Source organism: Nesoenas mayeri (genome assembly GCF_963082525.1).
Source record: "Nesoenas mayeri genome assembly, chromosome: 9".
Taxonomy (NCBI): domain Eukaryota; kingdom Metazoa; phylum Chordata; class Aves; order Columbiformes; family Columbidae; genus Nesoenas; species Nesoenas mayeri.
Window position 1 is genome coordinate 17,826,396 of NC_137557.1, and position 27,716 is coordinate 17,854,111.

At 44.2% G+C, this 27,716-nt stretch overlaps 1 protein-coding gene across 1 annotated transcript; it reads left to right on the forward strand.

Moving 5' to 3' along the window:
- Positions 1-3,089: 3,089 nt before the first annotated feature.
- On the forward strand, positions 3,090-27,521 carry EHHADH (enoyl-CoA hydratase and 3-hydroxyacyl CoA dehydrogenase). Its single transcript, XM_080349868.1, has 7 exons — positions 3,090-3,209; positions 9,602-9,705; positions 10,454-10,626; positions 12,038-12,149; positions 12,469-12,573; positions 17,929-18,270; positions 25,125-27,521. Exons 1-7 carry the CDS (start codon positions 3,136-3,138, stop codon positions 26,393-26,395), a joined length of 2,181 nt encoding a protein of 726 aa, XP_080205994.1. The 5' UTR covers positions 3,090-3,135; the 3' UTR covers positions 26,396-27,521.
- Positions 27,522-27,716: the final 195 nt, after the last annotated feature.

Here is a 27,716-nt window from a genome sequence, read left to right on the forward strand (position 1 = left end):
TCTCCTTATTTTTTCACTCTGCTTTGAGAATAAGTTAAGACCCATCTATCTCCGAACTGGTAAAACTAGAGCATAAAAGAAAAACTGTAAAGGAAGCCACAGCAAGGTCTCAGTAGTCTCCAAAAGCAAAACTCCCACAAAGCTCAAAAGAGAAAAGGGGCTGACAGGTTCCTATCCATTTTCTTGATGGGTTTTATTTTCGTTGTCCTACACTTGTGGGTGTTATACCCATCTCCATCGAAATTAATACACTCTCCTTTATTTTACTGAGTAGGGCACAAAACCACAGACGCCTGCACTGATTTTTTCAGTCTGTTAACACACCCCGGTGGGTTTTGCTCGGACAGGACCACGACAGACACCACAGTCATCATCTGCGGATTCTGTCTGGAGATTTACTTAAACGCCTCCCGGCAAGAGGGGATAAATACCCTGAGACTGTTCATCTGCCTCAAAATAGGCATTACCAACACCTGGCTCCGCCACAGCGCTGAGAAACAGCCAGATAGAACGCGAACTTGGTTTTTTTATAAGAGTGCAAAGCTCCTTTTTTAAAGAAGGAAAGCTCCGCGCCTCAAAACAGGAGCAAGCAAACCCTGGCAAAGGAGAAGAGACCCCGGGGAGCGGCGGGACGCGCTCGGCGACGCGGCGGCTCGGAGCCCCGGGCGCTCAAAGCACCGGCGGCCGCCTCGAGGGACAGGCGCCCGACAGCCGCTCACCCCGCCGACCCTCCCGCTGAGATACAAGGGGGAGCCCCGACCCCGCGTTACCTGGGCACCGCGTCCGCCCGCCAGCAGCACCGCCCCGCTCGGCTCCGGCCGCGCCTCTGCCCCGTCACGTCCGGGCCGCGCTCCGCCCGCCATGCGCAGGCGCGCTGGGCAGCGCTGAGGGGAAAGGCGGGAGGTGGCCGGTTGCGAGGCGAGCGAACCACGAGACGCTTTTCTTGTCGTCTGAGGTGTCTCCTGTTCTCGAAGACTCGGTCACATCGGCCCAAATAGTCGCGTCATTTTTCAGCCAGTCCTCTCAGGAGATTAGGATGCGGCCTGCGGCGCCAAAGTGGAGATTGACGTGCCAAACTTTGACAGATGGATTTAACATCGTTGTGGACAGAGAGGAGTTCCATGAGCGCTACATCAACGAATCAGCCAACAATCTGGAATGGAGAGGAGAAACATGGACTGGTTACATATATATATTTTTTATAATTGTTGACAATTTTACTGTCTCCGTCAAAAAATCCCAGAATGTCAGTGGCTGGAAGGGCCCTGGAAAGCTCATCCAGTGCAATCCCCCCATGGAGCAGGAACACCCAGATGAGGTTACACAGGAAGGTGTCCAGGCGGGCTGGAATGTCTGCAGAGGAGGAGACTCCACAACCTCCCTGGGCAGCCTGGGCCAGGCTCTGACACCCTCACCCCCAACAAGTTGCTTCTCCTCTTTCAGTGGAACCTCCTGTGTTCCAGTTTGCACCCATTGCCCCTTGTCCTCTCACTGGTTGTCACCCAGAAGAGCCTGGCTCCATCCTCCTGACACTCCCCCTTTCCATATTGATCCCCAGTCACCCCTCAGTCTCCTCTTGTCCAGAGCCCCAGCTCCCTCAGCCTTTCCTCACACAGGAGATGCTCTCTACAGTGGCTTTTGTTGCTTTTATTCATTATATGAATATTCACACCATATCTCAATCTCCGTATAAATTGCCTGGTGTTCTTCATGTTTGATTCCTCCAGCTATTCCAGCATTTTAGACTCTTGTGGTGGCATTAAAACAGCACAATAGCACCTTTAACCACGTGTCAATTCTGCAAATAAGGGGCCTGTAACCTTGTTCTTTAGTGTTTTTCTGTGATGCTCCCATGTCTTCTGTAGTATTTTTATTTGCTCATAAGGACAACTACATTCCTTCAGCACTAAGGGAGTAAGATACTTCAACATTATAAAGCTTTTGGAAACTTATGAATTTCCATTCACACCTCTATTTTCTGCCAGGCAGTTTTACACTGGAATACAGAACAGAGTAAAATACAAAGGAAAATAGGAAGATTAATGTCTGTATTACCATTTATGGGGATGATAGCAAGCATCCTCTGTTTGCTGGCTTCACAGGTTTTTTTCCTTTCTGTGGCCCTGTAGAGTCACTGAGCTTTTTTATTGCCTGAGAACTGTTTTCTTCTGTGTTTATTCATGCTCAGAAGGGTACTGTCTTGTCACAACTATAGCCATTACCTTATTAAAGGACAGGTAAAATAGACCTGTAAATTATAAACAGAAAGTTCAACTCACAGTGATCTTTGGTTTCATTCTGATTAATAAAAATACAACTGACCAGTTAGCCCTCCAAGGCATAGTTTACAGCATTTTTATAAACTCCCAAATCACAGTGTTTTACAAGCAAACTGCAGAGTATTAGCCCTGGGTTCGTTTTGTCTTTTTTTACATTACTTAAAAAATGACAGAAGAATTGTAGTGATCCACCACAATAACAATAACAATCAAGGCAGCAGTTGCTATGAGTGAAGACTATGTATTCATACAGATCTTTCCATACACATAAAGTTCTAAAATTATCTGTACCTGTTCGCGCCAACAGTGTAAAGCCATCAACATCCAGGCATTTCCCTTCTGAACAACCTTTTCTCTCCCTTAAATTATATTTTAGTACAAAGGATACATTTTGTAGCATTAGAAATTAGTTGTTTGGTTTTTTTTTTTACAAACTGAAATGTTTCCGATATGGATTTTACAACGTGGCAAAGCTTCCTGCATTCTCAGTTCATTAGCTTCCACCTATGGACTAAAAAATCGTAAGGGCCTTTAGCCTCTTGCGGACTTTTAAGCAGGCGGTTTGCCTTTGAACACCAAGAGCACCTTGTGCACTGCCAAGCCATGGCGGTGTTCACCATCTTTTCCACACGGGGGCCACCGTTCCCTGCACTGAGCTGAGGGGCTGCGTGTAAAATAACGCACAACTTGGCGGGACGCGCCTGTTGACTCCCGGACAGAGGCCCCTATAGGCCGGGACAGCTCAGGCCGCGGGGCCGGGCACAGCACCCGCCCCCTGCGCGTCCCGCCCCGGCGGGGGCCGGCCCGGGGACAGCGGGGACAACGGGGACAGCAAAGGCAGCGAGGGGAGCTCGGCATGGCGCAGTACACGAGTGCCTCCACGGCTCTGGCCGTTATCCGGCTCCGCAACCCGCCGGTCAACGCGCTGAGGTAACGGCGGGCGCGGGCGCTTGCCTCCGCGCGTGCCCTCCCTTGGGGAGCGGGGTGGCGGGTTCTCCCAGTTCTTTCCTTTTTACCTCATTTCCCCGCCCTCGTCGCCCGTGTGAGGCTCCTCCCTGTCCCGGGGCTGCTGCCCGCTAAGGGCGTCTGCCCAGGGACTTGTCTCAACACCAGCCTTTGCAAAAAAACTGGCCGTTTTTTCCCCATAACTTCTGCTTCTAGTGGGTATTTTTCACAGGAGAGGTGTTAGGCTCATCAATCTGTCATCTCTCCTAGAAGCTGTTTACAAACTTGGCATATTTCTCATCACCTTCCAGCAGGAGAGCGCTTAGCAGTTCAGCGGTTTCACCTTGCAGTTCTGTCGGAGCAGAAAAATGAGCTTTTCTGCCCAGGTTTGCTGCTGGTGCAGCTGCCCGCTCCCCAGTTTGTGTGCGGCAAGTCCCTGCGCTATCCGTATTGAGGGCAAAGGGCTTTGGCGACCAGCCATGGTTCAGCAAGAGAAGTTGGCACTGCAGCTCGGCCATTTGGAGCAAAGGCCATTCATTTGCCTTTTAAAAATTGTAAGAAATCCACCTCTAAATGCTGATCTTGGTCAAGAAAGACCCCAGGCGATCTCAGACACAAGCTAGTGAAAGACAAAGCCAAATGTCAGTCTGTAGGAGCCCATGAATTTTTAGGTTTACGTGTGTTTTGAAAAGGACGTATGTGCTTTTTGGCTTTACCTTATTTGTTATAAGGTGTGTATTTTAGTTATTTTAGTTCTGAGTACCACATAGGCCCTTTTTAAGCAGCTGGAGTTAAAGACCTGTAAGAGTGACCATAGTGTCTATTCAGTGTATATTCACAAGCCAAAAAAATCCACTGCAATTATGTTCACATTCTAGAGCAGAAAATTTGTTAAAAAGAAGCTGAAAGGGACAAGTAAGAGCATGAACAGGAAATAGAACCTGCTGCTGTTCTGTGGCAAGGCACAGCAGGAGCTGGCAATGCTCACTTTTGTTGCAACACGTTTAAAAGTGGAACAAGATCATTTTGACATGCCCAGATAATTATAATGATAAACTTGGAGTGAGTGGATGAGTTTAGATGAAGTAGACATGTAGGACTCCCAGAACTGCAGGGTGCAAGACACCCCTTGGACCTCCTGTGCCCAAGACCAGCCTACAAAAACTTCCAGGCTGTGCCCATAGTAAACTTTTCATCCTTACCATGAATAGTACAAAATACAGAGCTAAAGATAAGTGCTTAAGGAACCTTAACTGTGTCTCTCTTGAGAAGGCCTTGAGAAAACCCGAAGTTCCCTTTGAACAGCCATCTGGTTTGGGTTGGTGTTCCAGCCAGCCTGGCACTGTGCAATTGCACCAGGAGCACTGTTGGCACAAGGGACGGGGTATGAGCGTGTGGGGAAGGATGGGGGCCTGCACAGCACAGGTTTAAATCAGTTAAGCTGCCATGAAACTTCAGCTTGAGACATGCCTGTGATCTTTGATTGCATGTCAGGGTAATACCTGTTTTAGTAGGGATCAGCGATCATCTCATACTTGCCATGGGGTAGTTTTTAGCTCACATCTGGCTATAGGTAGGAAAGGTAGAACGCACTCTGATCCCTGTGTGTTCCTTCTGCATGTTTTATGTATCGGACCATAGGGGAGCAGGTTTGTGATTGCTGTTGGAAATGTTTGACTACGTTGGTGACAGCAGGCAGTCAGAGTTACAGGCAGGAGCCATCTCCTGCGATCCTGAAAATTTCATTTCACAGCAGGCACAGATGCTTTTTAAAAGGCTGGTAGGTTTTTTCCTGCTCTGCTCCAGCCCCTCCCCATTCTATGTGGCAGCTCCCAGGCCATCGCCCTGGCCATTAGCACTTTAGAAGCTACTGGTGGGTAGGAATTCGCTTTTTTGTGTCTGACACCAGGCACTGCTGTGCAAGTGCCTCCCAGGCAGCGGTTTCCTGAGGAATACACGCCAACTTGTGAGCCTGGTAGCAAATTTGGCTCCCCCACACAGACTCCCCTTCAAGCTCATCTTTCTCTCTACCAGCAGAGGTGGCCTGTGCCCAATTTGATTTTTTTTTTCCTGGTTTGCAGAAGTTTAGTATTCAGAGATCTACATTTGTGAGGCCATAGCATAGAGAGAAGGGATTGAGATATGCAAAAAACTGGGAAGTTTTGGGAAACAGACAGACAAGACCTACTATAGAAAGAACCAGCCATACCTTATTAGCAGAGTGGCAGGGTGCTGGCACTGAAAATTAAAAAGAATGTGGAAGAGTATTTCAGCATTTGAGTTGACAAACACTGAAAAGCTCCAGGGATGCCAGGGTAGGGGAGTGTAGGTATGGGATTATATAAAGTATAACAGTGTAACAGTCATGGTTAGAAAAGGCTCTCCCTGGCTGCTAGGATTGGCCCTCTGACTCCCAGTCAGCGTAATGATCAGAAAATGTTGAAGGAGATTAGAGAGGCTGCAATTTTGGATAGGAAGTGATGGGACAGCAATTACTGCAGAGCTGGGTCTGACACTGAGGCAAGAGAGAGCAGACCATGGAAATCGAGCACACTAGTACGCAATTTCAACAAAGGAGTCAGGTAAATACCCAGCAGTTAGTTCAAACAGAAGCGCTGTCTAGAAGGCAAGCAGCGTGTAGGCTGGATTTGTGTTGTTTGGGGTTTTTTTAAGTTTGTTCTAAACCCAGGTGAGCTGTTCAGCCAGCAAGTGATCCAGTAAAAGCCCTGCATGGCTTGATGAAAAAGCTAAGATGACTGAGTTCGATTTTCTTAAGAACTGGAAATCTTACTGAAATGAGGAGAAGAAAGACATTTCAGGAGAGATGTAAACTGGAGATTAAGACCAAGTACATCAAGGCATGCAAAAACTCTTTACATAAAAAAATATAACCCAGGACAAGCTTACAAGATGCTGAGCTCAAAACTGGCATTTACAGCTGAGGGAAGGGATCCTTACCTTTGATTGTTCCCTGAAATCATCAGCTTGGTATGCTGGGGCAGCCCAGAAAACATTGGGTACCATCAAGATGTATGTTGAAAAAGGAGCAGAGGGCATCTTTTTTCTGCAATGTAAAACATCTTAATTGTTGTGTGTGTTTCTGGATTTTGCATTTGTGGAAGGATATAGGGATGATCCAGAAGGGGGCAACCAAAATAACCAAAGGGACGGCACACTGCCTTAAGAAAGCAGAACGAAAAAGCTGAGTGTCATCACTTTGGAGAGGAAGAGGCTGTGGGAGATTAAGATCAAGGTTTACAAAATCATAAAGAAAGTAAATAAATTGAAGGCATAACCCTTTACCAAATCCTGCAGCTGAACTGGGGGCATTTGATTAAACCAGTCAGAGATTGTTTTAAAACAGATAATACAGAGCTTGCTGCTACAGGAGCCTGTGGAGTCAGATGGATCAGCGGAATCAGAAAGGGATTAATAGGCAGCAGATGTGTAAGTGATGCTAAAAAGAACGTGTGTAGATGTACATAGCAACATCCCCAATGCGGTGATTGTGGATGCGAGGGGAAGTGCAAGGGGAAAGGACCAGACCTGCATGTTTTCCTTAAACAGCATTTTCCACTGCTGGATTCAAGTCTCACTTCCTTAAAGGTGACCAAATTAATTTTCAGGGTTCCCTTAATTTTCTTTTTTTTTTTTTTTTAATGAAGGAAATTCGCATTCAAAAACCCTAACTAAAATCTGAGATTATTAAGGTAAATAAAATCTTGTTCCAAATCCAGCACATCATCACTGCAATGAGTTTTATGCAAACCAGAAGTAACCCTGTGTGGTCACCCACAAGAATATTCTCTTGCCCTGGTGTGCACGTGTTCTTTAACAGCACCTGTTCTGTGCTTCAAACCTGTAACACTGAATCATCATTTTCTTGCAGTCAAAATAGTACTCGTGGTGGAGCTGACTACATAGCCTGGGATTAAATGTTGATTGGAGTGCATAAAGTGAATTTTTGCATTGTTACTGTTAAATGAATGACACTGTCACAATAATCAAATACTTATGCAGATTATGGTGACTCTTTGTTTCTTTAATGCTCTAGCTGTTTGAAGTTGTGATACTCTTGAGTATTTGTATAGTTTTACTGTCACACATTTTATTATGATCCCCTCATTGAAAATTACATCTCTTAGTACCAGTTATAATATGTGAGTTACAAAGCAAGGCAGCCTCTGTGTTGGACTGTAACATATCCTGAGGCAAATATACTATTCTGTCTTAGGAGAAAAAGAACCTGCAAGAAGTCTGATGTTTCTTCTGTTCCCCCCCCTCCACCAAAAAAATTCCCACTGGGAAAAAAAAAAACATATGGAGGAAGAAGAAATATTTATGCAAGTACAAGGTCAAGTTATTCTCTGGCAAAAACAGTTCTGTTGAGTTAGTACAGGTCAGGTAGGTATTGAACTGTTATTTCATGGCAGCATCGATGACTAATTTTTCTTCCAGTAGGAATATGTTGTTGTAAGTGCTAAGGGCTTCTAACTAATTTCCTACATAAAATCCTGAACCTTTGCCTTTGATGCAGACAAACATTTTATGCAAGTGTTTTGCATCTGCTGATCATGTGCCAGCAGCACAGAAATGCTTCGATTGCTTCTTGTCTGTTCCCAAGAAAACTGTGCCATTTTTCTACACAATATTTTCAAATAAGTAACTCAACATTTGTTTGGAGTCCTGGTATGTATTTTTCCCCTCTCTTTGCACCTTGGTTTGTAAAGTGTAATGACATTTCATAATGGTTTTCCCTTTAATCTTCCAGCCACTAGGTAAATTCAGTATTTCTGTGGCCTGGCTCTCCACTGATGCAAAAACAGCCCCTGGAGAGCAGCAAACATGAGGTGCAGCTGTAGGTCCTACTCAAATAGCAGTAGCCACAGCACTTGATATTCCAAAGGGAGGGAGATAAAACCCAAATTTTTAATATGCATTTTTTCCTACATAATATGAAACCACTTACTAAAATTGGAAAGGCTTTCATATTCTGCTACATGGGACTAGATGCACTGGAAGGACCTTTACTGAGTCACCTAATAGTTTTTCTTTGTCATGGCCAAATTATTCTCTTTTTAAGTTTCAGCTTTCAGAACCATTACTAATGTCAAACTTGAGAGTTGTCTTTGATGTCTGGATGAGGCAATTGGTACATAACCGGCTGTTATTTCTCAAAAAAATAACGCTTCTCAGTCCCTGGTTGTCAGGTCTCTGGGCTCACACTGATTCTTCTGTTTAACACCACCTTATCCAGGCAGCACCTGATCCTGGAGGCCCCAGAACAGCCCTAATTAATAGACTTTGCTAATAGCTCCTCTTAATTTTTGCCTTTGAAGGAGGAATATGCAGAGGTTGGCTGGCAGGGCTTCACACCGCTGGCTTACAGCAAATTTTTTGGGCTTCCCAGGTTTTCCTTTCCAGCCTATGCATTTCCACTTCAACACTGCCAGCTGCTGCCTTATATAAATGTCATCACCCACCCTGGACACACCTAGAAGCACTACACACTTATATACTTGCAAGTGGGTGTATATGAATGTATTTTAGTATCTAAATTATTTATACACACAGTTTGTGTTAATATTTCTATTAATAAAGTGTTAACGCTTCTATTTATACCTACCATCTTCCTTATTGTCACCATCTTCTAAAACAGACTATACGCTCCATGTCCATCGATACACATACATACGTATATAAATCAGCTTCTAAGCTTCAAATGTGAAGTGGGCATGCAGTCAGGTCAGATTTTTGAAATATCTGATGTGTAAAAATACCATTTATATTTTAACTGTTGCATTTTTAAATTCTTCATTACTTCATTGCTGACCACATTTACTTCTTGTCCCACACATATTTAAATCTGGACCTATATACAGGTGAAAGCATTTCTAGTTGTCAGCACAACGCCAACCCTATGTCAGGTGTTTGAAAGATAGTTTTTTATCCCTGGAGCTCTTTTTCCCTTTTAAAAAGTTCTTAGCTTGTCAGCGGTTTAGCATTAATTACTTTTAAATTATGCTAAACTGTTTTCCTGAAAATCTAAATGTTTAATTCATAAAGACATTTTCAAAAGAACATTTCTCTGTGCTGCTTGCTTTGGAAACAGCAATGTCATAGCCGCAAGAAAACTCACCAGCAAGGGAATGACAGGTCAGTAGCTATAACCTTGTTGGATTTTGGCGCTTGCCCTTGAAGTGAGAGGGAGACTAAGGAAAGGATTAAACCAGAGAGGCTGTGGCAGAAGGCACATAGAGGAGAGACCTGCTTGGATTCATTGCTCATTTTCACTGGGATGCTTGATGTTTATAACACAGACCTCACAAAGGGTGACATAGTCAATTGTTACTCACTCAATCTCTAATTTATTTCAGTTTGCCAGTTCTCCAGGCATTAGAAAATGAACTGAAGAGAGCAGATGCTGATCCATCAGTGAAAGCCGTTATGATTTGTGGTGAAAATGGGAAATTCAGTGCAGGTAAGACATCTTTCATCAAACAGCCCAAGAAAAAGGGGAAACTCTCCACCCACTATGGCTGAAGATTCTCTGCCTCATAACACTGGTGATAAGTGTCCTGATTTGGCTGGAAATGCCCACAAGCTTTTTCTATTTTGCTGTGCCACAATTGACATGGGACACGTGACAACTTAGATTGTCCAGGCCAGAAATAATGTGGTATATTCATGCTGATAGGAGAAGCAGCTGCTCATCTCCCTAACATACTGGTGGCTCCTTACTCTCCATAGCTTTGTTTATATAAAATCTCTGGACTGTCAACTGGTCCAGTGTATGGAAGGTACCTGGAATGGAGCAGCGGTGAATAACGGATCTTCTCCCATTGTAGAAACCTGGGAAGCTGGGAATGTCTTTGGAGCTCTGCATTGGTTGTTAGTAGTAACTTGCACTTAACTATTCCAGACTCAACTTTTTTTTAATTAAAACACAGATGTCTGCAAATTTCTGTAGTAAATGCACAGTCATTACAGCTACTATATATTTTTGTACTTAGCCTTCCTGTGAGCTCTCTGAAAAGGCTCAAGGAGCCAGGGTTTCTTGAAGGTGGTCCCAAAAGGGGCTGATTCCTGTTAACCACTCTCCTGCCAGCAGCACACTCTGCAAGGACTCCATCATCTGTGAGCAGCTACGTTTAATGGCACAGAGGGAAGAATCTTTCCAGTCACTGCCTTGCCCACTAATTCCTCTTAATCCATTTGTGCTGACTCAGGAGCTGACATTCGAGGATTTTCGTCTCTGAAGACACGTGGAATTTCCTTGGGCCCCTTCGTCTCTCTCATAGAAAGGTGTGAGAAGCCGGTGGTGGCTGCTATTGAAGGCATCGCCTTGGGAGGAGGCCTAGAGCTGGCACTTGGCTGTCACTATAGGGTTGCACATGTGAAGGTAAGGCACGCTGTGAGCTGGAGAGGCTGCTGAAGGCATCAGGAGCCACGTACATATGGCCATGGACAGGGTGGGAGGCGTTCCTGGAGAGCAGCAGGACTGCACACCTTTCCTGGGATCATCTCCCCAGAGGAGCAGAGCTTTATAGCTACAGGATACAAATCTGTGTGCTCAGACATTCTTCATCTACTACATAACCCCTGACATGCTTTCATAAGTCTTACTAAATAACTAATTTCCATCATTTCTAAATATAAAATTGATTTGTGACTAGTAGAATCAGGTGGCTGCATAGAAACTTCAGTAACCAAGTGTTAATTTGCCCTAGGTCTCAGTAGTCAATACCTGTATTCCGGTATAGGTGGCTGTATCTTACTGGCTCATGCGGCGTGACTTTTTCTTATTTTTTTTTCCCTCAGCCCTATGAATTTTGCATTTCTTTCTGCTGGTGGCCTAGTTTCAATAGGCAGTTGAAACTCAGCTAGCATCAAGCATTTACAGTTTGATTCTCCAAGAGCCCTGGTTCCTCAGGGAGCACTCTGACCAAAAGACAGCTTTACAGGTCTTTGAAGGAGTGATCTGGTTTTTACCTGAAGCCTCTTCTTCAAGATTTGGAAATGCTGAACTGTCTTTTAGCAGTACCTGGTCTTCTTATAGAGACTCGTGACTGACAGGGCCATCCCCTCGCTGTGTAAATCACTGTTTTTCCATGATCCAGTGTGGGTTTCTGTAACAGCATAAATCTACAGCATAATCTACATCACCCTATGTGCCACCTCAGGGGGGTGCCTTAAGTAGTGATCTTAAAGGGACTCCAGATCTCTTAAGAGCTCAATGGAAAATGCATAAACTGTATTTTTTTTAAATAAGGCAACAAAATCTGGATAGATTAAGACGGGACACATCCCACCCCCTTCCTGCTGTGCCTGGCTTCTCTGGCATAACCCTACTAAATGTCAAGTGTACCAAGAGCCATTTGAAAGAAGATTATGGAAGAACTAGTATGCAAGTGGTACTAGTTTTCCTTCGCTAAATTTCCAAGAATTGGAGTAGGGAGGTAACAGTTAGGTCACAGCACACCCTCCAGCATTTGGTAACAACTGCTTGAAGGCATCAGTTACACATGTCCAGGGGACGTGTGCTAGCACACATACATCCACCAAAAGATGATGTTGTTCCTTTTTGTTTGTCCACACATTCTTAAAATCGTTAAAACGATTCTTAAAATCGTTGAGTGAGCTTTTGTCTTAAATCCCTTATGCAGCAAAAAAACAAGGATGAAGTTTCTATGTAGAAATTTTGAGGCTTCCTAGAGGAGCAATGTGTGAATCAGGTCTGCTTGTCTTTCCTCTCTTCTGCTCAGCTTGTAATTATCACTCTTTCTAATCAGAGATGTTTTACTTCATTTTAGGCACGGCTGGGTTTGCCAGAGGTCGCTATTGGGCTACTTCCAGGTGGTGAAGGCACTCAGCGCCTGCCCAGACTGATTGGGGTACCAGCTGCTCTGGATATTATCACTACAGGTAAAGCACTGTGCCTTGGCCTTGCTCTATGTATAAAAATATGACATGGAGTCACACAACCAGCTTGGCCTAAGAAATATTAATTTATTTTACCAATGTAGCTGTTTGGGTTGAAATTCAGCTTGCTTCCACTAATAATGGGCTAAGAAAGGGATATGCATTCTTCTGAGGCAGGTAGTTAGTAACGCGTTTGATTTACCTGATGATGAGCGTGTCTCAGATTTGAAGCCAGCTACACACAAGTATCTGGTCAGGTAGAAAATAATGAAATTGCCCATCATGCCTCACTGTAGTCACCTTATTTTTCTTTTAATCACAGGAAGACACATTCCAGCCACTGAAGCACTGAAGCTGGGCTTGGTTGATGAAGTTGTGAAAGAAGACACGATTGAGGCAGCAATTCGCTTGGCAAACAAAGTGATTGGTGAGGAAAGAATTATAGCAATGCCAAGAAATAATTGGTGATGTTTCAGGGCTGGAGAGAGTCAGAACAAAGCCCACCAGTTTGTTCCCATTTATATGCTCCATTCATTAGGCTTTGGCATCCATATAAGATAGAATTAATTGCAGAATTTGTTTTCTGTTGTCTGAAAAACTCAGATGCTGGAGAGCTGCAGAAATTCAAGCGAGGATTTGGAGAACAAATACATATCAAGTCCTTCTGCTTCTTAATTATATATCCAAACTCACACGTTCCTCTGGTCTGCTGTATTCCACTGATTCGGGGGAGTGTGTGCTCCTTCCATATATACTTTTGGATCACAGCTGGTATTGCATGTGTTCTGGTTGAACCATCAAAAATGGCTCATCAAAAATAACTTTTTCTCTCTAATGAAGGGGCTGGCACATCCTCAGCCCAGCTTAATGATCCATGAGCCTGTGAGTGACTCTGTCCCTCATCCTTCAGCTGCTATGTAAGAAAATGGCCTGTGGGGATGGGGAGAGGTTTTTTCCTGACCTTAGAAATAATAAAATCAAATTCACTGGAGTTAGGAAGAGGAACGTTCCTTGCGCAGCACGACAAGCATCACCTTGAGAGAAAACAGGATATTTTCCCACTGTGAACCTCCTTGTACCTTTGGAAACAGACCACTAACTTCCATCAGGAGCTCTGTGATGACAACATGCATGCAAGGAAGGAAAAATCCCTTTCTGCTTTGATCCCATGGCCTTCCTAGGCAGTGCTTTTCCAAGCTGGGGTGCTGCTTTTACTCCTGCAGTTCTCTTCACTACAAACAAGGCACCTTCTCCTCTGTAAGAGCGTTTCTTCTGTGCAAGAAGTTGAAGCAGCCTAAGCTTTGTCCTAGATGACCATGCACAATGTTTTTAAGATAGTTCAATGAAAGGGCTATTCTTAAAACATCAGTGTCTTGCATACTTCCCTATAGCTTGAAATTTACCAGATAGGTGCAAAAGGGTATTTTTGGCAAGGTTTTCTGTAAGAGATGCTTTTCCTTCTCACTGAATTCATCCTACAGTATTTTGGGGCTTCATTTGTTAATGCAGAATTGATGACATAAACAGTCCTCTTTTCTCCTATATGTGATCAGACTATTTAAATATAATTCATTAGAAAGATGGGTGATTTACTTCACTATTGCTTCTGAAAAAAAAACCCAAAGATACTTTGGTTCACTGATTTTGTCTGTTTTGTATGAGGATTCTGTTTCTCCATCTGTTGAGAGAGCAGTGAAATATTATAACTCTTCTGGGCAAATTAACCCAAACAGCAGTGATGTACCCTCTGGGCCTCTGAATGATGCCCTGCAGAAGATCTGTACCAATATCGATGGCAGCAGCAGTGTATCATAAAATGATTAATAGCTACATTGCTAGAACTGGCAAGCCAGCAAGCATTCTGGATTTCAACAAATGTTATGTGAAGTTGTGTGAAATTTAGATATTTATATGCTGGTTTCTTCTGTGGCAGACATTTTACAGTGATTGACAGCTCTGAAAGTCAGCTTGACCTTGGAGGAGAACTTCGTAAATGAATCATTGAGCACACTATTCCTCAGTGGAACTTGCTTTCTGCAACTTATGCCTGCTGCCACTACTGGCAAATTCCTCTTCCATAGCTTCATTTTCTTTGGAAATTGTCACTACCAAGAAAAAAGTATCTTGAGAACTGTATAAGCATACAGAGATCCTTGATGGATATTCAGCAGGTAACCTGTCCCAGACTTATTCATTATTAGTGGTAGATATTCTGTCTGTTCATTGCTGGGTTGAGTTACCCCAGTAAACGTGAGTAATGTCTTTGATGGTGTTTCACATTGCACTATATGCCAACTCCAACAGGACTTCAAAAATGCTTTCAGGCTCATTCCAACAGCTTTACTGGCATTTACAGGTTGTGCTTTGACAGTGAAAATACTGGCAAGTCAGCTAATCTTTATTTCACTCCTGCCTGGAAAATTTCTCATTAGACTCCGCAGAAGACCATGAAAAGTTTTGATGCACCATTTAGCCTCAGGCTACCTGGTAATTTTAAATAATGGTTTACCCAGAGACCATGTGTTCCTTTTGCGCCATTCCTGGCTTTGGCCTCTGCCTAAAGTTATTGTAATTCTCCTGCCGTACAAAGGCAAACCAGCACTTTTATTTCTGTACATCAAGCACTAACTCAGAGATGCAGAAGAAATGACAGTCCTGCATAGCAGGTCTGGATTTTGTTCCCATTGAGTTCTGTTTTCAGCCAACGTTTTTCAGATAATCTTAACAAAACTGGAGGCAGAATTGCACCAAAAAATGCTGTCACAGAAGTCCACTATCTTTGTATGGCATCACAGAATCACAGAATGTTAGGGATTGGAAGGGACCTCAAAAGATCATCTAGTCCAATCCCCTTGCCGGAGCAGGAACATCTGGTTTCTGATAAGATTTTAAAAAACAAACCTGAGGCTAACAATTGCCAGCTTCTTACAGAGGAGTTTGGCTAAATAACTAGTTTGGTCACTGCTGGACTTTCTATTCTTGGGAAGGCTGTATTGTAAGATAAGTCTCAAAGAATCAATCCAGAAATTGTTTTCTTCTGGAGCTTTCTCAGCACTGGAGCTGCAGTATCTCATGGCAAGAGGTCAGTCTCAAATGACTTGCCTTACTTAAGCAATGGTCCTTAATTATTGTTTGAATATGCAGTTGCCAGGGCTACCTTTATGGTGGGTATATTGGGAAAGCATCTTCATCCATACATTTTTATGGAATATTCCTGACAAAGATCACCTTCACATGGAGTTATGAAACAATCCTGAATAAGTGGTTGTAGGAATATGCAGACAATTACTGATTCCAAGTTAAGTTTTTCATTGAAAAACAGTGGTTATATGTTGCAGATCACAAGTGAGCATATGTTTTGGCCTTCTTCAGACAAACTGGCAAAAGAAAATTTCACTTTTGAAGGCGTTTTTTAGAAGAAATAAGGAGCTAAATCCTTGGAGACAAGGAGGATGTTCTTTGATCAAGAATGCTGATAATCATTGCACTAATTCAAAGCTGCATTACATCATTTGTCCACCTGATGGCATCACAAAATTGAAAAATGGGTGTAACTGCTTGTGGCAGGCTGTAGCCTGCAGTGTTTATTGCCCTCCTCTTGCTGGCCTGCCATACTCTTCCTCAGCTCAAGGAGAAAACAGCTGGGAAGATGTACAGTACAAAGACATTTTAATCTCTCTCCAAGGCTCATGATTCTGGCCAGCATCTTATTTAGGCAGAAGGTCCAGCACAGAGCCCCTGTGACACAACCAGGGTTTGTGAAAGCTCTGACATAAGCTGCACTTTGTCTCTCACAGGCCTGAGACCACCACAAGCCTGAGGAGCAGGGGTCTGGTTTCAGCCTTGTTTTTCAGAAATTCAGCAGCAGTTCAGTGCACCAGGAAGAACATGGGGCTAGCTCTGCTTCTTGCATGTGGAGTCTTCTAACATCCTAAGCCTTTACAACTCTGGGGTGATTATTTTTCTTTAAATAGCACAATATTTGATATTGCATGCTTGCATGTTGCTTTTGCTGATACAAGTTTTATAGCCTTGATCTGTCCTTTGTGCCACCTGGACTACAAACTGTAGTAAAACAAAGCAGATATCTGTGCTCACTCCTGTGCATGGACGACACTTTTCCCTGCAGCACTGACATGTGATGCTGTTTGTCATGTTCCTGCAGCTTTGATTTCAGAAATCAAGCTGCAGGTGTCCCACACCAGTCTCTTCTCAGGTTTGGATTCAAATAATGTTTTCCTGTTCATAAATATGCCCCTGGTTCTTATTAGCATTGCAGAAGCAAAGATACTGCATGAAGATGCTGTAGAAATACATAGCAAAATATAATTTAGCTTACAACTAAATGAGAGTTTTATTACAGGACACTGAGGAGAGTTACTTTTCTTTTTCTCTCTGAGGAACTGTCTCACACCCCCATCAGTATTTGCACTTACGAGTACTATTTCCTATCTGAAGACCACACTTAAAGGCTCACATCATCATTCCTTTTCTCCAGTCCTTTCCACAGAGATGTCATATGAAGCCCCTTGATCTGCCTGATCTTAACTGGCCTTCCAGCCATCAGATCTGTTTTCTGGGACAAGCCTGAGGTTTCTTTTCTAGTGATGAAATGAAGCCCACTGTTTAAGTCCTAAATAAAAGACTGTAGATAAAGAACATTTCTGGGTTAAACACATACATTTAGGGGAAAAACAAAAGATTCCAAAATATAGGAACATTTTTTCTGACTAAATCCTGCAATACAGATACAAACTATATTCACTGTCAGTGTGAAAACATTTTTATGAACTCTGGTTACAAGGGAAGCTACTTACACAGTGAGTGTTCATCTTTTTGTGCTCTCTAAAAAGCCTTAATTAAAAAGCCTGAGCTCTGAAGACCATGTTGGAATATTAAGGGAATACATCCCAAATTTCTAGTCTTGTTCCTCCATGGTCTTTCCTGAGGCAAAGCTGCCATTAAGAGCACAGAAACAGCCTGAGTATGGGCAGATCAGAGGTCTCCCAGCAGGCACCCAGGTCTGTACTTCTGAAGAGGATGGAGAGGATTTTGGCATCTGAAATGTAACTAACTTCTCTCAATTAAAATCCTTTCTAGGTATCACCATGGCAACCTCTGTCTGTAATGAGCCTCATGTATTTGTGTGGCTGCTTGATTCACCCCTTCCTGACACAGAAGCATGAACTCTCCCTTGTTATTCATTTGCTCCCCAACTCCTGCTGTGTGAGCTGTCCTCTTGGTTAGTCCCAAAGTGAATAGAAGGACTCCTGCTGTCAGGGAAGAACTGAAGTCAGGGTTTATTTCCCAGTCTCTCTTATAAATGCCTGGGTCAGGACCCTGGCTGGGATGTATCTGGCTGGCAAAGTCAGTTGGGCACTGAGTACTAAACAATACTGGAGGAAAACGTTAGTACTGGAGCTTATAGAAAGAGCCATATGAATGTGGCAGCTGGGTCTGTGGTGTAAGAGAGCTGGAGAAGGCAAGGCAGTCTGTGTAGCTGAGAAAAGGAAGGAAATAATTACTTCTCTGAAACAGCAATCTTGCTTTTTTGAAGTCTGAGAAGGGTCTTGAAAAATCGTAATTGTCAGAAGAAGCAGAGAGCTGAAGAGTAACATCAGACGGTTCTAGACCCAGATCGCTGTGCTGTGCGAGCCTTCATGCAGTGAGCTTAGGAGGAAAAGAGGCAGACTGCATTCCCAGTCTATGGAGAAAGGGGTGAAAATCTGTACTCTCGCAGATGTGGATGCTTTGTTCTGTAACTCTATTTTTCTACCCCCAGGCCAGCCACTGGAACCTCGCAGGCTCAGCCTGAGGCCAGTTCCAAAACTGCCCAACATGGAAGCATTTCTCAGTGAGGCTCTTGTAAAGCTGAAGAAACAGGCCCGCGGGTACCTGGCTCCAGAGCTGTGCTTCCAAGCAGTCAGAGCTGCCACAGAGCTGCCCTTTGCAGATGGAGTTCGGAAGGAGCGAGAGCTGTTTAACGTCCTGCTGACATCAGGCCAGGCCCAAGCGCTGCAGTATGCTTTCTTCGCAGAGAGAGCTGTGCATAAGTGGACAACACCCCATGGAGCTTCATGGCAAAACGCTTCCCCTCAGCCCATCCACAAAGCGGCCGTGATAGGTAAGGGAATGAAAAAAACCTGTTCTGTTTGCTGACTGCGCGGTGATCAGCAGAGCTGCAGGGGTGTGAGATGAGCGTCATCAGGCTTTGTTCATGGCAGAAGGCGGAAGTGGGATTCCCTGGCAGTCATTTGCCACAGTCACCGGTACCCATCACAGGCACAAACACATCACACCCACAGGTGACAGGCAAGAAGTTGTCATTGCATCACTAAGCTCAAACCAAGTCAGATGGCAACCCACATCCCACTAGATTGTTACCTGATGCCACCTCTTTCTTGAAAAGAATAGCTTTTACTTCAGTAACAGCTTCATCTGTGGACCATATCAGTCTGTTGCCTTTTAAATACTGCTGAGTCCTGGCTTTGTTCAATGTTATACACAGTTTTGCATGAAATTCTCCTCCTCCTGGTTTAGTTCTGTACTGCAAGTGCATGTGCACAGAGTCACTCAGGGATATATTAATACAAAAATGTTTTGACAGCTGTATTTTAAGAAGATTTTATCTCACTGGGATCCACTCCTGCCATTTTGTAGCCCAGCAAGATAATGCCTTCATTAATTTTTTATAAGAGCAATTTAAATAAAACCTTTGATGCACTGCTGAGATTTAAAAAAAAACCCCACAACTATCTCTCAGCTCTGCCTGTTGATAGTAGCTCTGAAAAATGGTTAGGCAATTAATGGAGCACTTGGAAAACATCCATTCTGTTTCAGAGAAAGCTCACCAAATCAACACTGCTTTTGCCTGGGTACTTCTCAGGCCTCATTTCAGGCCATGGAAACAGTTTTTGTGGAAGTTCTCTTCTCTTCATTAGATGCCATGCCATACTTCTAATGAAAACACTTTTTAAACATTGATCCACAGACCTCATGGGGAGGATCCATGGCTGTTATAGTGTTCAAGTAAAGGGGCATGAATTATTGCCAAGGTTAACCTGTGATGGAAGAGCACAGTACTTTGGACACCTGCAATCCCAGATGGATCAGTCCTGCAACGTGTGCTTTGGCAGGATGGATTTGTGTTGACATTTTGTAGGAATGATCAGGTGACTAGAACGGACATTCTTTGCTCCATACTAATAAATCATGCTGGAATGATACATTTGCAAGGTCCCAGTTGCAATGACAGTTTAGCCAGAAGGGCTGTTTCAATCTGAGCTGCTTGTTGTGATGCTGTAACTGAGCTAGAGGGAATTCTAAGCACAAATGCAATCTATTTGAAAGATTCTAGTAGAAGCATAATCTGTATCTTATTTCCAAACTGAACGGGCTGGGCTACATAGCCCATCCGCTGGGTTAAGTATTTGTATCCCATCTCCAGACAGGTTTCCAAATTCTGGTCTCAGATTGTCCCAACCTCTACCCCTAAGTTTCAGTGGTTATCGTAGCTGGTTACAGACAATGCTGAAGTTAACCCATACTTTTTGCAGAATAAATGAACTCAGTGCTTAGATATTTTTGCTACAAAACATGATCTGTCACACTGCTGTCATGATTCTAAACTTCCCCTAATTTTTCAATACTTCTTAAAGCATACATAGCCAAAGTGGGAACAGTATTCTAGGAGAAATTACACTAAAACCAGGTCCTTGCTCCTACTTAGTGTGTTCCAGGTAATGACCAACTTTCATATTAGCCATGTTCAACACATCCTGTAAATTATCTACTAGCAGAAAACAACTGCACCTCATGGATGGGGAGCCAGTGGAAATAACACCTCCAGCAGGGACAGAACCACCAAATTTTTGAGGCTGCAAAGGACCTCTAAATGTCACCTTCTCCAAGCCCCCTGCTCAGACATGCCAACCTATAGGCAGGTCTCCAAGACCATGTCCAGACAGCTTTTGAGTATCTCCAATGATGGAGACACTGCAACCTCTCTGAACAACCTGTGCAGTGCTCAGTTACCTCCACAATAAAAAAGTAGTGTTGCTTTATGTTCAAACGCCGCCTCCCATATTTCAGTTTGTACCTGTTGCCTCTGGTCCTGTCACCAGGAGCCAGTGAGATGAGTTGGGCTCCATCTTCTTTATAGCATCCCCTCAGGTATTTATGTACATTGACGAGACCCCCCAAACCTTCTCTAGGCTAGAATCACAGCTCTCTCAGCCTTTCCTCATATGAGACACACTCCAGTCCCTTCATTATCTTAGTGACCCCTTTGCACTTACCCTTGCTGAACTTCGGGAAGTTCCTACCGACCCATTTCTCTCTCTGGATGGCAGCACAACCCATTGCTGTATGAATTATTCACAGTAGCTGAGCAAGGTGAGCAGGACGGACTCGGAGATCATGGCCAGGATCTGCTTCAAGTGCAGATGATCAAGCCAAGTCCACATGATGATGGAAGGTCCCAGATAAAGTTGGGAAGCCAGTCCGCAGGCTGAGGTCTGGATCAAGGGGTCCATAGCTTGGCATAGTCACAGTGAGACACCAAAACTCCTCCAGCAGAGCTTAGGAAAAGGCTGAAAGCCCAGGCCTGAGCTTAAATAGGGCTCTGAGGCCTGTGGGCAGAGTGTGTGGGTAGAGGGCCCAGGTGGAGCTGGTCAGGGTCGTTAAAGCTAATCAGGGCCTTGACACTTGCCAAGATTCCTAATGCCTTTTCTGAATTGCTGTTTCTCTCCATACAGCCTCCACAGCCCACAAATACAGCCTGTTTTGTTTGTGCTAGTTGTTCAGGTTATACTTCATTTGATAAGTGACATCTCCTATTTTGGAGGTTATTAATCACCTCCTTTTAACTCTGAATCCCACACCACATTAAGTGTCACTGCTTTCAATCACTTCTTTCTGCCACCCCACTGTGCTTTTTCTCCTTCCTCTGGAAGGTTTCTCTTCTATTTTTCCTTTTGATATCAGTGAAATTGCAAATCCCTTAGAGACAGGCATAGAACGTGCCAACACAGTTGTATTTTTCCTTTCAGGCTGCTGTAACAAAAAAGTCATTCTCCAGCCAGTACCATGCTGTACAGTGTCTCATAATTTCACATTCTTGATTTTAAGTACATTCTTGCAGCGCCAGAAATCAAAATCTTAGGGATGGTCTTTGAGGGACTGACGCCTTTTAAAACAGCGCTGCTCATCCATGTAAGTGTTGAGTCTGCCTGGGTGATCCAGGGTCTCTCTGTTTTCACTGCAGAGAGGAGGGCAGTCAGAGCAAGACGTTGCATCCATTCTTGGTGGTCAGAAATCATGCTGACTCCATTTTCCAACACACACTAAAACCACATTGCATTATGCTGTAACACTTTTTCCATAGGCACAGAGGACCTTTAGGGTATGGGAGCAGTGCCACGAATGCTGGGGAGCCTTGCTTTGTGGCTCCCCTGTCTGCCCAGTATTAGCAGGAGCTTGTTGGAGGGAGCTGGCACATCGCTTGCTGACCATGTCTTAATGTAGATTCAGCATCAAGGATGATCTATCGTTTTTGTGGGCATGTTTGATAGATTTCCAATGACCTGGCCACTGTTCCTGTGCAGTGCTGCCTTCCCCTCTACCGCCTTTGTCTACAGTTTGCTCGCTGGAAGACTGAGAAGCAGGTTCTGAACTCTCAGCTCCCATCTCTTTCCACTTTCTCTGGCTCTGTATCACCCAGAATTGTTTCTTCTCTGTTCCTTCTGCAGTCTTCCCATAGCTTGCCTTGATTATCACATTATTTCTGCTTCAAATTAATACCCTGAAACAGAGAAAGCAGCAGCTCCAGTCTGCAGCAGTCCGCCACCACCAATTGCTCATTGTTGTTTTTAAAAGGAAAACTGGAACGGTCTTTGCATATTTTTACCAATCTGTAAAGTATTCTTTCTTTTGCCCAGCATTTTAAAGTCTAAATATTCATTATAGTCCAGAATATTTTAGACTGATCTGTATTTCTCTAGTGTATGTGACTGTACATGAGTTGCTTTGTACGTATTTCAAGTTCATTTGTTTTGAAATTTGTTTTTAAAGTCCTTCAATTAATTTTGCATGATTTTTCATATTCTAAGTACCTCATGTGACAGATCAATAATTAACAGTCATTATTCACTCAGCTTGCCCAGCAAATGGATTTGTCATATCCATATTTGGCCTGAAATTACATGGGTTCAAGTGTAGTTTTATTTATATGTCAAAGCTACATTTCACAACAGAAGAGCAGAAGCAAAATGGCTAGAAACTGTTCTTTTTCCTAAAGCAGATTTCAGCTGTCTTTTGAAAGATGTGCCTTGGGCATGAAAGATGGTGACACAGCTCTGAAAACTGTCCCCTGCGTGGAAGATAAGAATATAGGGTTTTTTTTTTCATGGTTTGGTGGAATTGAGAGCACTATTGAAGAAGAAACAACCATATGTAGAAATTCTGGAGTAGTTCTTGGGTGTGTTTTGGTCCCTGTGATCTGAGCTGGGCATGAAACATTTCCCTTGCTCTCTCTTCTACAGCTTTACACATAAGGCCCAATGATTCCCTACCATTTTCTTCTGCCTTAATATATTCTTTGCCAAGATCACTCGGCTTTATACAGTTGAGAAGGGGAGTCCTCAGAAATGCTTCTCTCCTTGCTAGATAGCCAAAGCTCTCCTTAGTTTTGTAGCCCAGTTTTAGAATATATTTCCAGGGGAGTCATGCTGTGCAAGCTCTAATGTAACAAAACCCTTGGGGCTTTCATTACTCTCTCTGCCAGCTTCATTAAGCATCATTTCATACAGGCCACTGAAGAGTTCTATAGGAAGTTGAGAGACAGCTTTTCTAGGTCAGAAACAAGCTTGGGAAGCTCATCTCTTATCTATAAGCTTATTCCCATGGCCTAGAAAGTGGAGTACTACAAGCACATATGCCTGTCTATCATGGAGTGGCTGAAACATGGATGGGAGTACTCATACTACATGTGGACAGAAGCAAACTGAAGAATCAGCTGGCACCACTGCAGAACTTCCCGGGAAAAGAAGGCTGGAGAACCTCTGCTCATGGAAGAGATTTTGATTTAGGAAGAAGCAGCATGTTAATATTGCAAGAGAACTGCTAAGGTTTCAGTTGTGAGACTGAACAGGAGTTAATGAGGCCCAGGATTTGTGCCTGCATCCAAGCCCAGGAGTACTAAGCACAGTGTTTGCATTTGGGGTTTTTTCAGTCGGCAAACCGTGGACACTGAAATACTAAGACGTGATTCATGTCATTCTAGTTTTCTTTTCAAATTAGTTTTTAGCAGTACTTGATTATGAAGTAGCAAATCTAATTTCCTAGAAAGGAACTCCAGCCTTTGCTTGGGAGTGTAATGGTTTATAAGCTGGCTGCCAGATAGCGATGTCTGTAAAGTCTATCTTCTTGGGGCTAAGCAGGGAATGTTTTAAGTGTCTTGTGTGTACACATGCTGAGGGTGGACAGACCTGAACCATGGGTGTGGAGCTTGCAGGAAAACATGCTACCTTGTTTGACCTTGATTGTTTAAGTTGTTTAACTGATGACATAATTTCAGCTCTTCTTCACAAAGCTGCTTTAGACAAATTTTTTAATCCCCATGTTTCTCTTCATTTGCTTAGCTGACTTTCATTTGTAAACCTGGGATTAAAAAAATCATTTTTACAGAATTGTAACAAACATGTATTTTGTCTAGCTGTTGCTTTATTTAGGATATTAATAATCCTCCCATTCAGATGCTTCGCACTTTTAAAGCTGGTTAAATTGTGCTAGCCTTCTCTTACTAGTTTGTATTAAATTAGTCTGAAAAGCCTCCATCATGGGCGAGCAGGATAAGTAGTGTGGGCCATGTATCACAGGGAAATGTAAGCATGCAGCTTCCTTTAACGTAAGAGAGGGCAGGGCTGGTGGAAGGGCTCAGAAGAAGAGAAGGGATCAAGCTGTAATCTCTACACTGGCATTCCCGGGAGTATGAACTGGTAGTAGCACATACAGACCTTGGAGAAAACAAAAATGCAGCTGGAATAGATGCTCAGTTACAGGAATTCTAGGAAAGCGCTTTAACTGTGTGGTTGGACGAGGATGGCTGTGTATTCCAGAATTTGGGGAAGTTAGGAATAGCCTTTTTTGGAGGGCTTGAGAGAGTTCCCAGTGGGCAGGGATGCAAACAGCAAGCAAAAGGCTACTGATGTTCCAGAGTGATTAAAAAGGAGATAGAAGACGTTTAAATCTGGATTAAGAATGCTGTGTTGGTTCCATCCTGTTTGACCTGGAGATGAGACATACAAGGTATTAGAGACAAAGTTAGGGATCACTGTCAAAGATGGTTTTGTTTGCATTTTGATTCTGTCAAAGATTATGCAGTGAAATTGCGAGGGAGAAGAGGAAGGGGACATAGAGGAAGCTTGGAAGGAGGGAGAAACTAATTGAGCTTTGCTGGTTTTAAAATCTCTGGTTGCAGTTTGTTTGCTTACACTAATATTCTTTTGTGCCTGCCCATAAAGGACCATCTTACAGGCACTGCGAGGCACTGGCATCCTCAGGGTGAAGCTTGCTTGTGAAACTGCCTGCTAGAAGCTGGGAACAGGGCTGGAGATGAAACTCCAATCTCCTGACTTTGATCCCAGGTTCTGACTCTTTGATGCTGGTTTCCACAGGTATAAAACTTTGCAGGGAGAAAACATTAATCACGTGGTCTGCACACACTGCAGTCATTCCCACTGCTATTTTGTAAGCCTGAGAGGATGTTAACTTGCCTTTATGCTCATTTAGGCTCACTGAAAGAGAGAGTTCACCTTTTTTTCCCCAGTCTTCAATTATTTTTTTCTGTCTGTGCACCACTCATTTTGCATAGGCTTCCACTTTTTATCCTGGAGATACAAAGGAAATGCTACCGTCAGGCGATTAACTGTAACGTTTTTCTATTCATAGTCTCTGATTCTGTCTCTCTTTTACTCCTAGGGCTGGGAACAATGGGCCGCGGCATTGTGACTTCTCTGGTTAAGGCCAACATACCTGTGGTAGCCCTGGAGCAGAATTTGGAGTATCTGAACATGGGAAGAAAAGCTGTGATGCTCCTTTTGGAACGCGAGGCTAAGAAAATGGAGCAGGGTGCCCAAACCCTGGATTTCCATAACCCTGCATGTCTCCAGTTCACTGTGGACTTTGATGCGTTGCGGGATGTAGATCTGGTGATTGAGGCTGTGTTTGAGAACATGCCGCTAAAGAAGGAAATATTCCAGAAGCTTTCAAGAACCTGCAAGCCAGCAGCTTTTCTGTGTACAAACACATCAGCCCTGAACATCGATGAAATAGCTTCTGCCACAAGCCGCCCACAGCAGGTCATTGGCATGCACTTCTTCTCCCCTGCTCACATGATGAGGTTGTTAGAAATAATCTATGGCTATCACACATCCCCCACCACCATTGCCACTGCTGTGCAGCTAGCCAAAGTGCTGAAAAAAGTTGGAGTAGTGGTCGGGAATTGTTTTGGGTTTGCTGGGAATCGAATGATGTTGCCGTATGTCGAACAGGCAGTTTTCCTTTTAGAGGAAGGCAGCAGACCAGAAGCAGTAGATCAGGTTCTCGAAGATTTTGGGTTTAAGCTAGGACCTTTCCGAATGTCCGATCTTGCTGGGCTGGATGTGGGCTGGAGGTCTCGGAAGGGCCGGGGCCTCACTGGGGACTCTGTACCTCCAGGAACACCTGCCCGCCAACGGCATGGCCATCGCTACAGCCCTCTGCCTGATCTGCTGTGTGAGAACGGCAGGTTTGGCCAGAAAACTGGAAAAGGCTGGTACCAGTACGAGAAGGCTGGGGGCAGGACAGCCAAGCCAGATCCTTGGCTGCACAATCTTCTGACCCAGTACAGAGACACCCATCATATCAAGACCCGCTTTATAGACCAGGAGGAAATCCTGGAGCGGTGTTTGTTTTCCCTCATCAATGAAGGGTTTGACATCCTAGCGGAGGGAATAGCATCAGACCCAGAACACCTGGATGTGATTTATATCAATGGCTATGGGTGGCCACAGCACAGGGGTGGCCCCATGTTCTACGCTTCCACCGTTGGGCTCCCTCGCGTTCTGGCTAAACTGCAGAAATACTCTGAGGCTCACCCTGATGTTCCCGCGCTACGACCCAGCACCTTTCTGAAAAAGCTGGTGGCTGTGGGGAACCCACCCCTCAAAGAGTGGATGTCCTACCTCAGCCATCCAAGCAACAAACTGTGATTTCATTATGCCTGCAATATACATTCAGTGGAGGCTGATCTCCTGAAACAGGTGCCATAATTGCACTGTCTTTTCCAATCAAAACCAGAGTGCTACAGGCTTGTAAACAATGTCACTGACCTTCATGGGCCTTTGCAGACAATAACTTTGGCTGCTGATTGATCTCAGTTCACCTCTTGCTGCAGGTAACCTCTGCTATCACCCACCCTTCCTTCTCACTGCCAGCCTCACGCGCCTGCCTTGCATATTGCTGTGTGAAGGTCCACAAAGTAAATCAGTGTAGAAGACAAGAGAGAGACAGCCACAATTCACTCGAGACCAGCTGGATCTACCAGATCCTGCCCTAAATCTGTTCCCAGTTTGTTCAGGTCTTCGCTGTGTACCCTTCCTCCACTAGATTCCGTTGCTCTCCCAAGACACCCAGCTGGAGCCTGATCCCGCTGCTGGGGGAGAGGTGGCACCAGGGGCACCTTTCAGACGTGAAGTCAAATTAATTGGAGAGAGCAGGTTTGGGCAGAGAGCAAGGGGCAGGGCTGGTCCTGTCCCCACTCCCTGCTGCAGAGGAGATTCAAATAAATGATAGAAAAGCCACACATACATTGGCCTGACTAACCTGCCCTGTGGCATTGGCTCACAACTGGCCTTTTGCAGCCAGACTCTGTCCTCTGTTCCAGTTATCCCCACCCAGCTTTGTCCAGGCAGAAACATCTTCCGGCATCTCTTAAGCATGGATTTGTGTTGCCATCACTGCCCTGTTTCTTGCCTGCCAACAGCTGCCGGGTCTTGGGGCTCAGCATGCTCTAATTGAGCAGACTGAAACCTGGCCTGGCACTTTCTGGGTTTTCACTTGGGCAGAGGGCACACTGAGAAGTGCACAGCGGAGGTGAGAAGGTCGCTGCAGGCAGGCAGAGGAGCAGCAGGTCTCTGGCAGAGAGCAGAGCAGGGGGAGACTGAGCCAAACTTGCCCCAGACATGATGCTTTGGGACAAAGGCTCCCATTTCTCGTATCTAGTGAATGTATCTTCCAGTCCAGTGTGGGGAACAGGTTGGTCTGGGTTTCCTTCTCGGGATGATTGTCACTGGATGTCTAACTTTTGCTGTTTATTTTAATAAAACTGCTTGGATTATCTAATGAGAGATTACATGGTATCAATGGAAAAAAAGAAGAAGGAAAACATGCTTGTTCTTTTTTTATACATACCTCCATTGCTTTGCTACATGGTAGAATTAGATAATTCCCCTGTTTGTGGAGGGGTTTGTGTTTGAAAAGGCTGCATGCGACTTTTTTTCTAAATATATCTCGTTTTGCTCTTTATCTACC

What these genes read in the sequence shown, in the direction of transcription:
- EHHADH (XM_080349868.1), top strand. Translation starts at nt 3,136, where the DNA reads ATGGCGCAGTACACGAGTGCCTCCACGGCTCTGGCCGTTATCCGGCTC. An exon ending in AAATGGGAAATTCAGTGCAG is followed by an intron (nt 9,706 to 10,453) that starts GTAAGACATCTT and finishes GTGCTGACTCAG; the next exon opens with GAGCTGACATTCGAGGATTT. An exon ending in TCTGGATATTATCACTACAG is followed by an intron (nt 12,150 to 12,468) that starts GTAAAGCACTGT and finishes TTTTAATCACAG; the next exon opens with GAAGACACATTCCAGCCACT.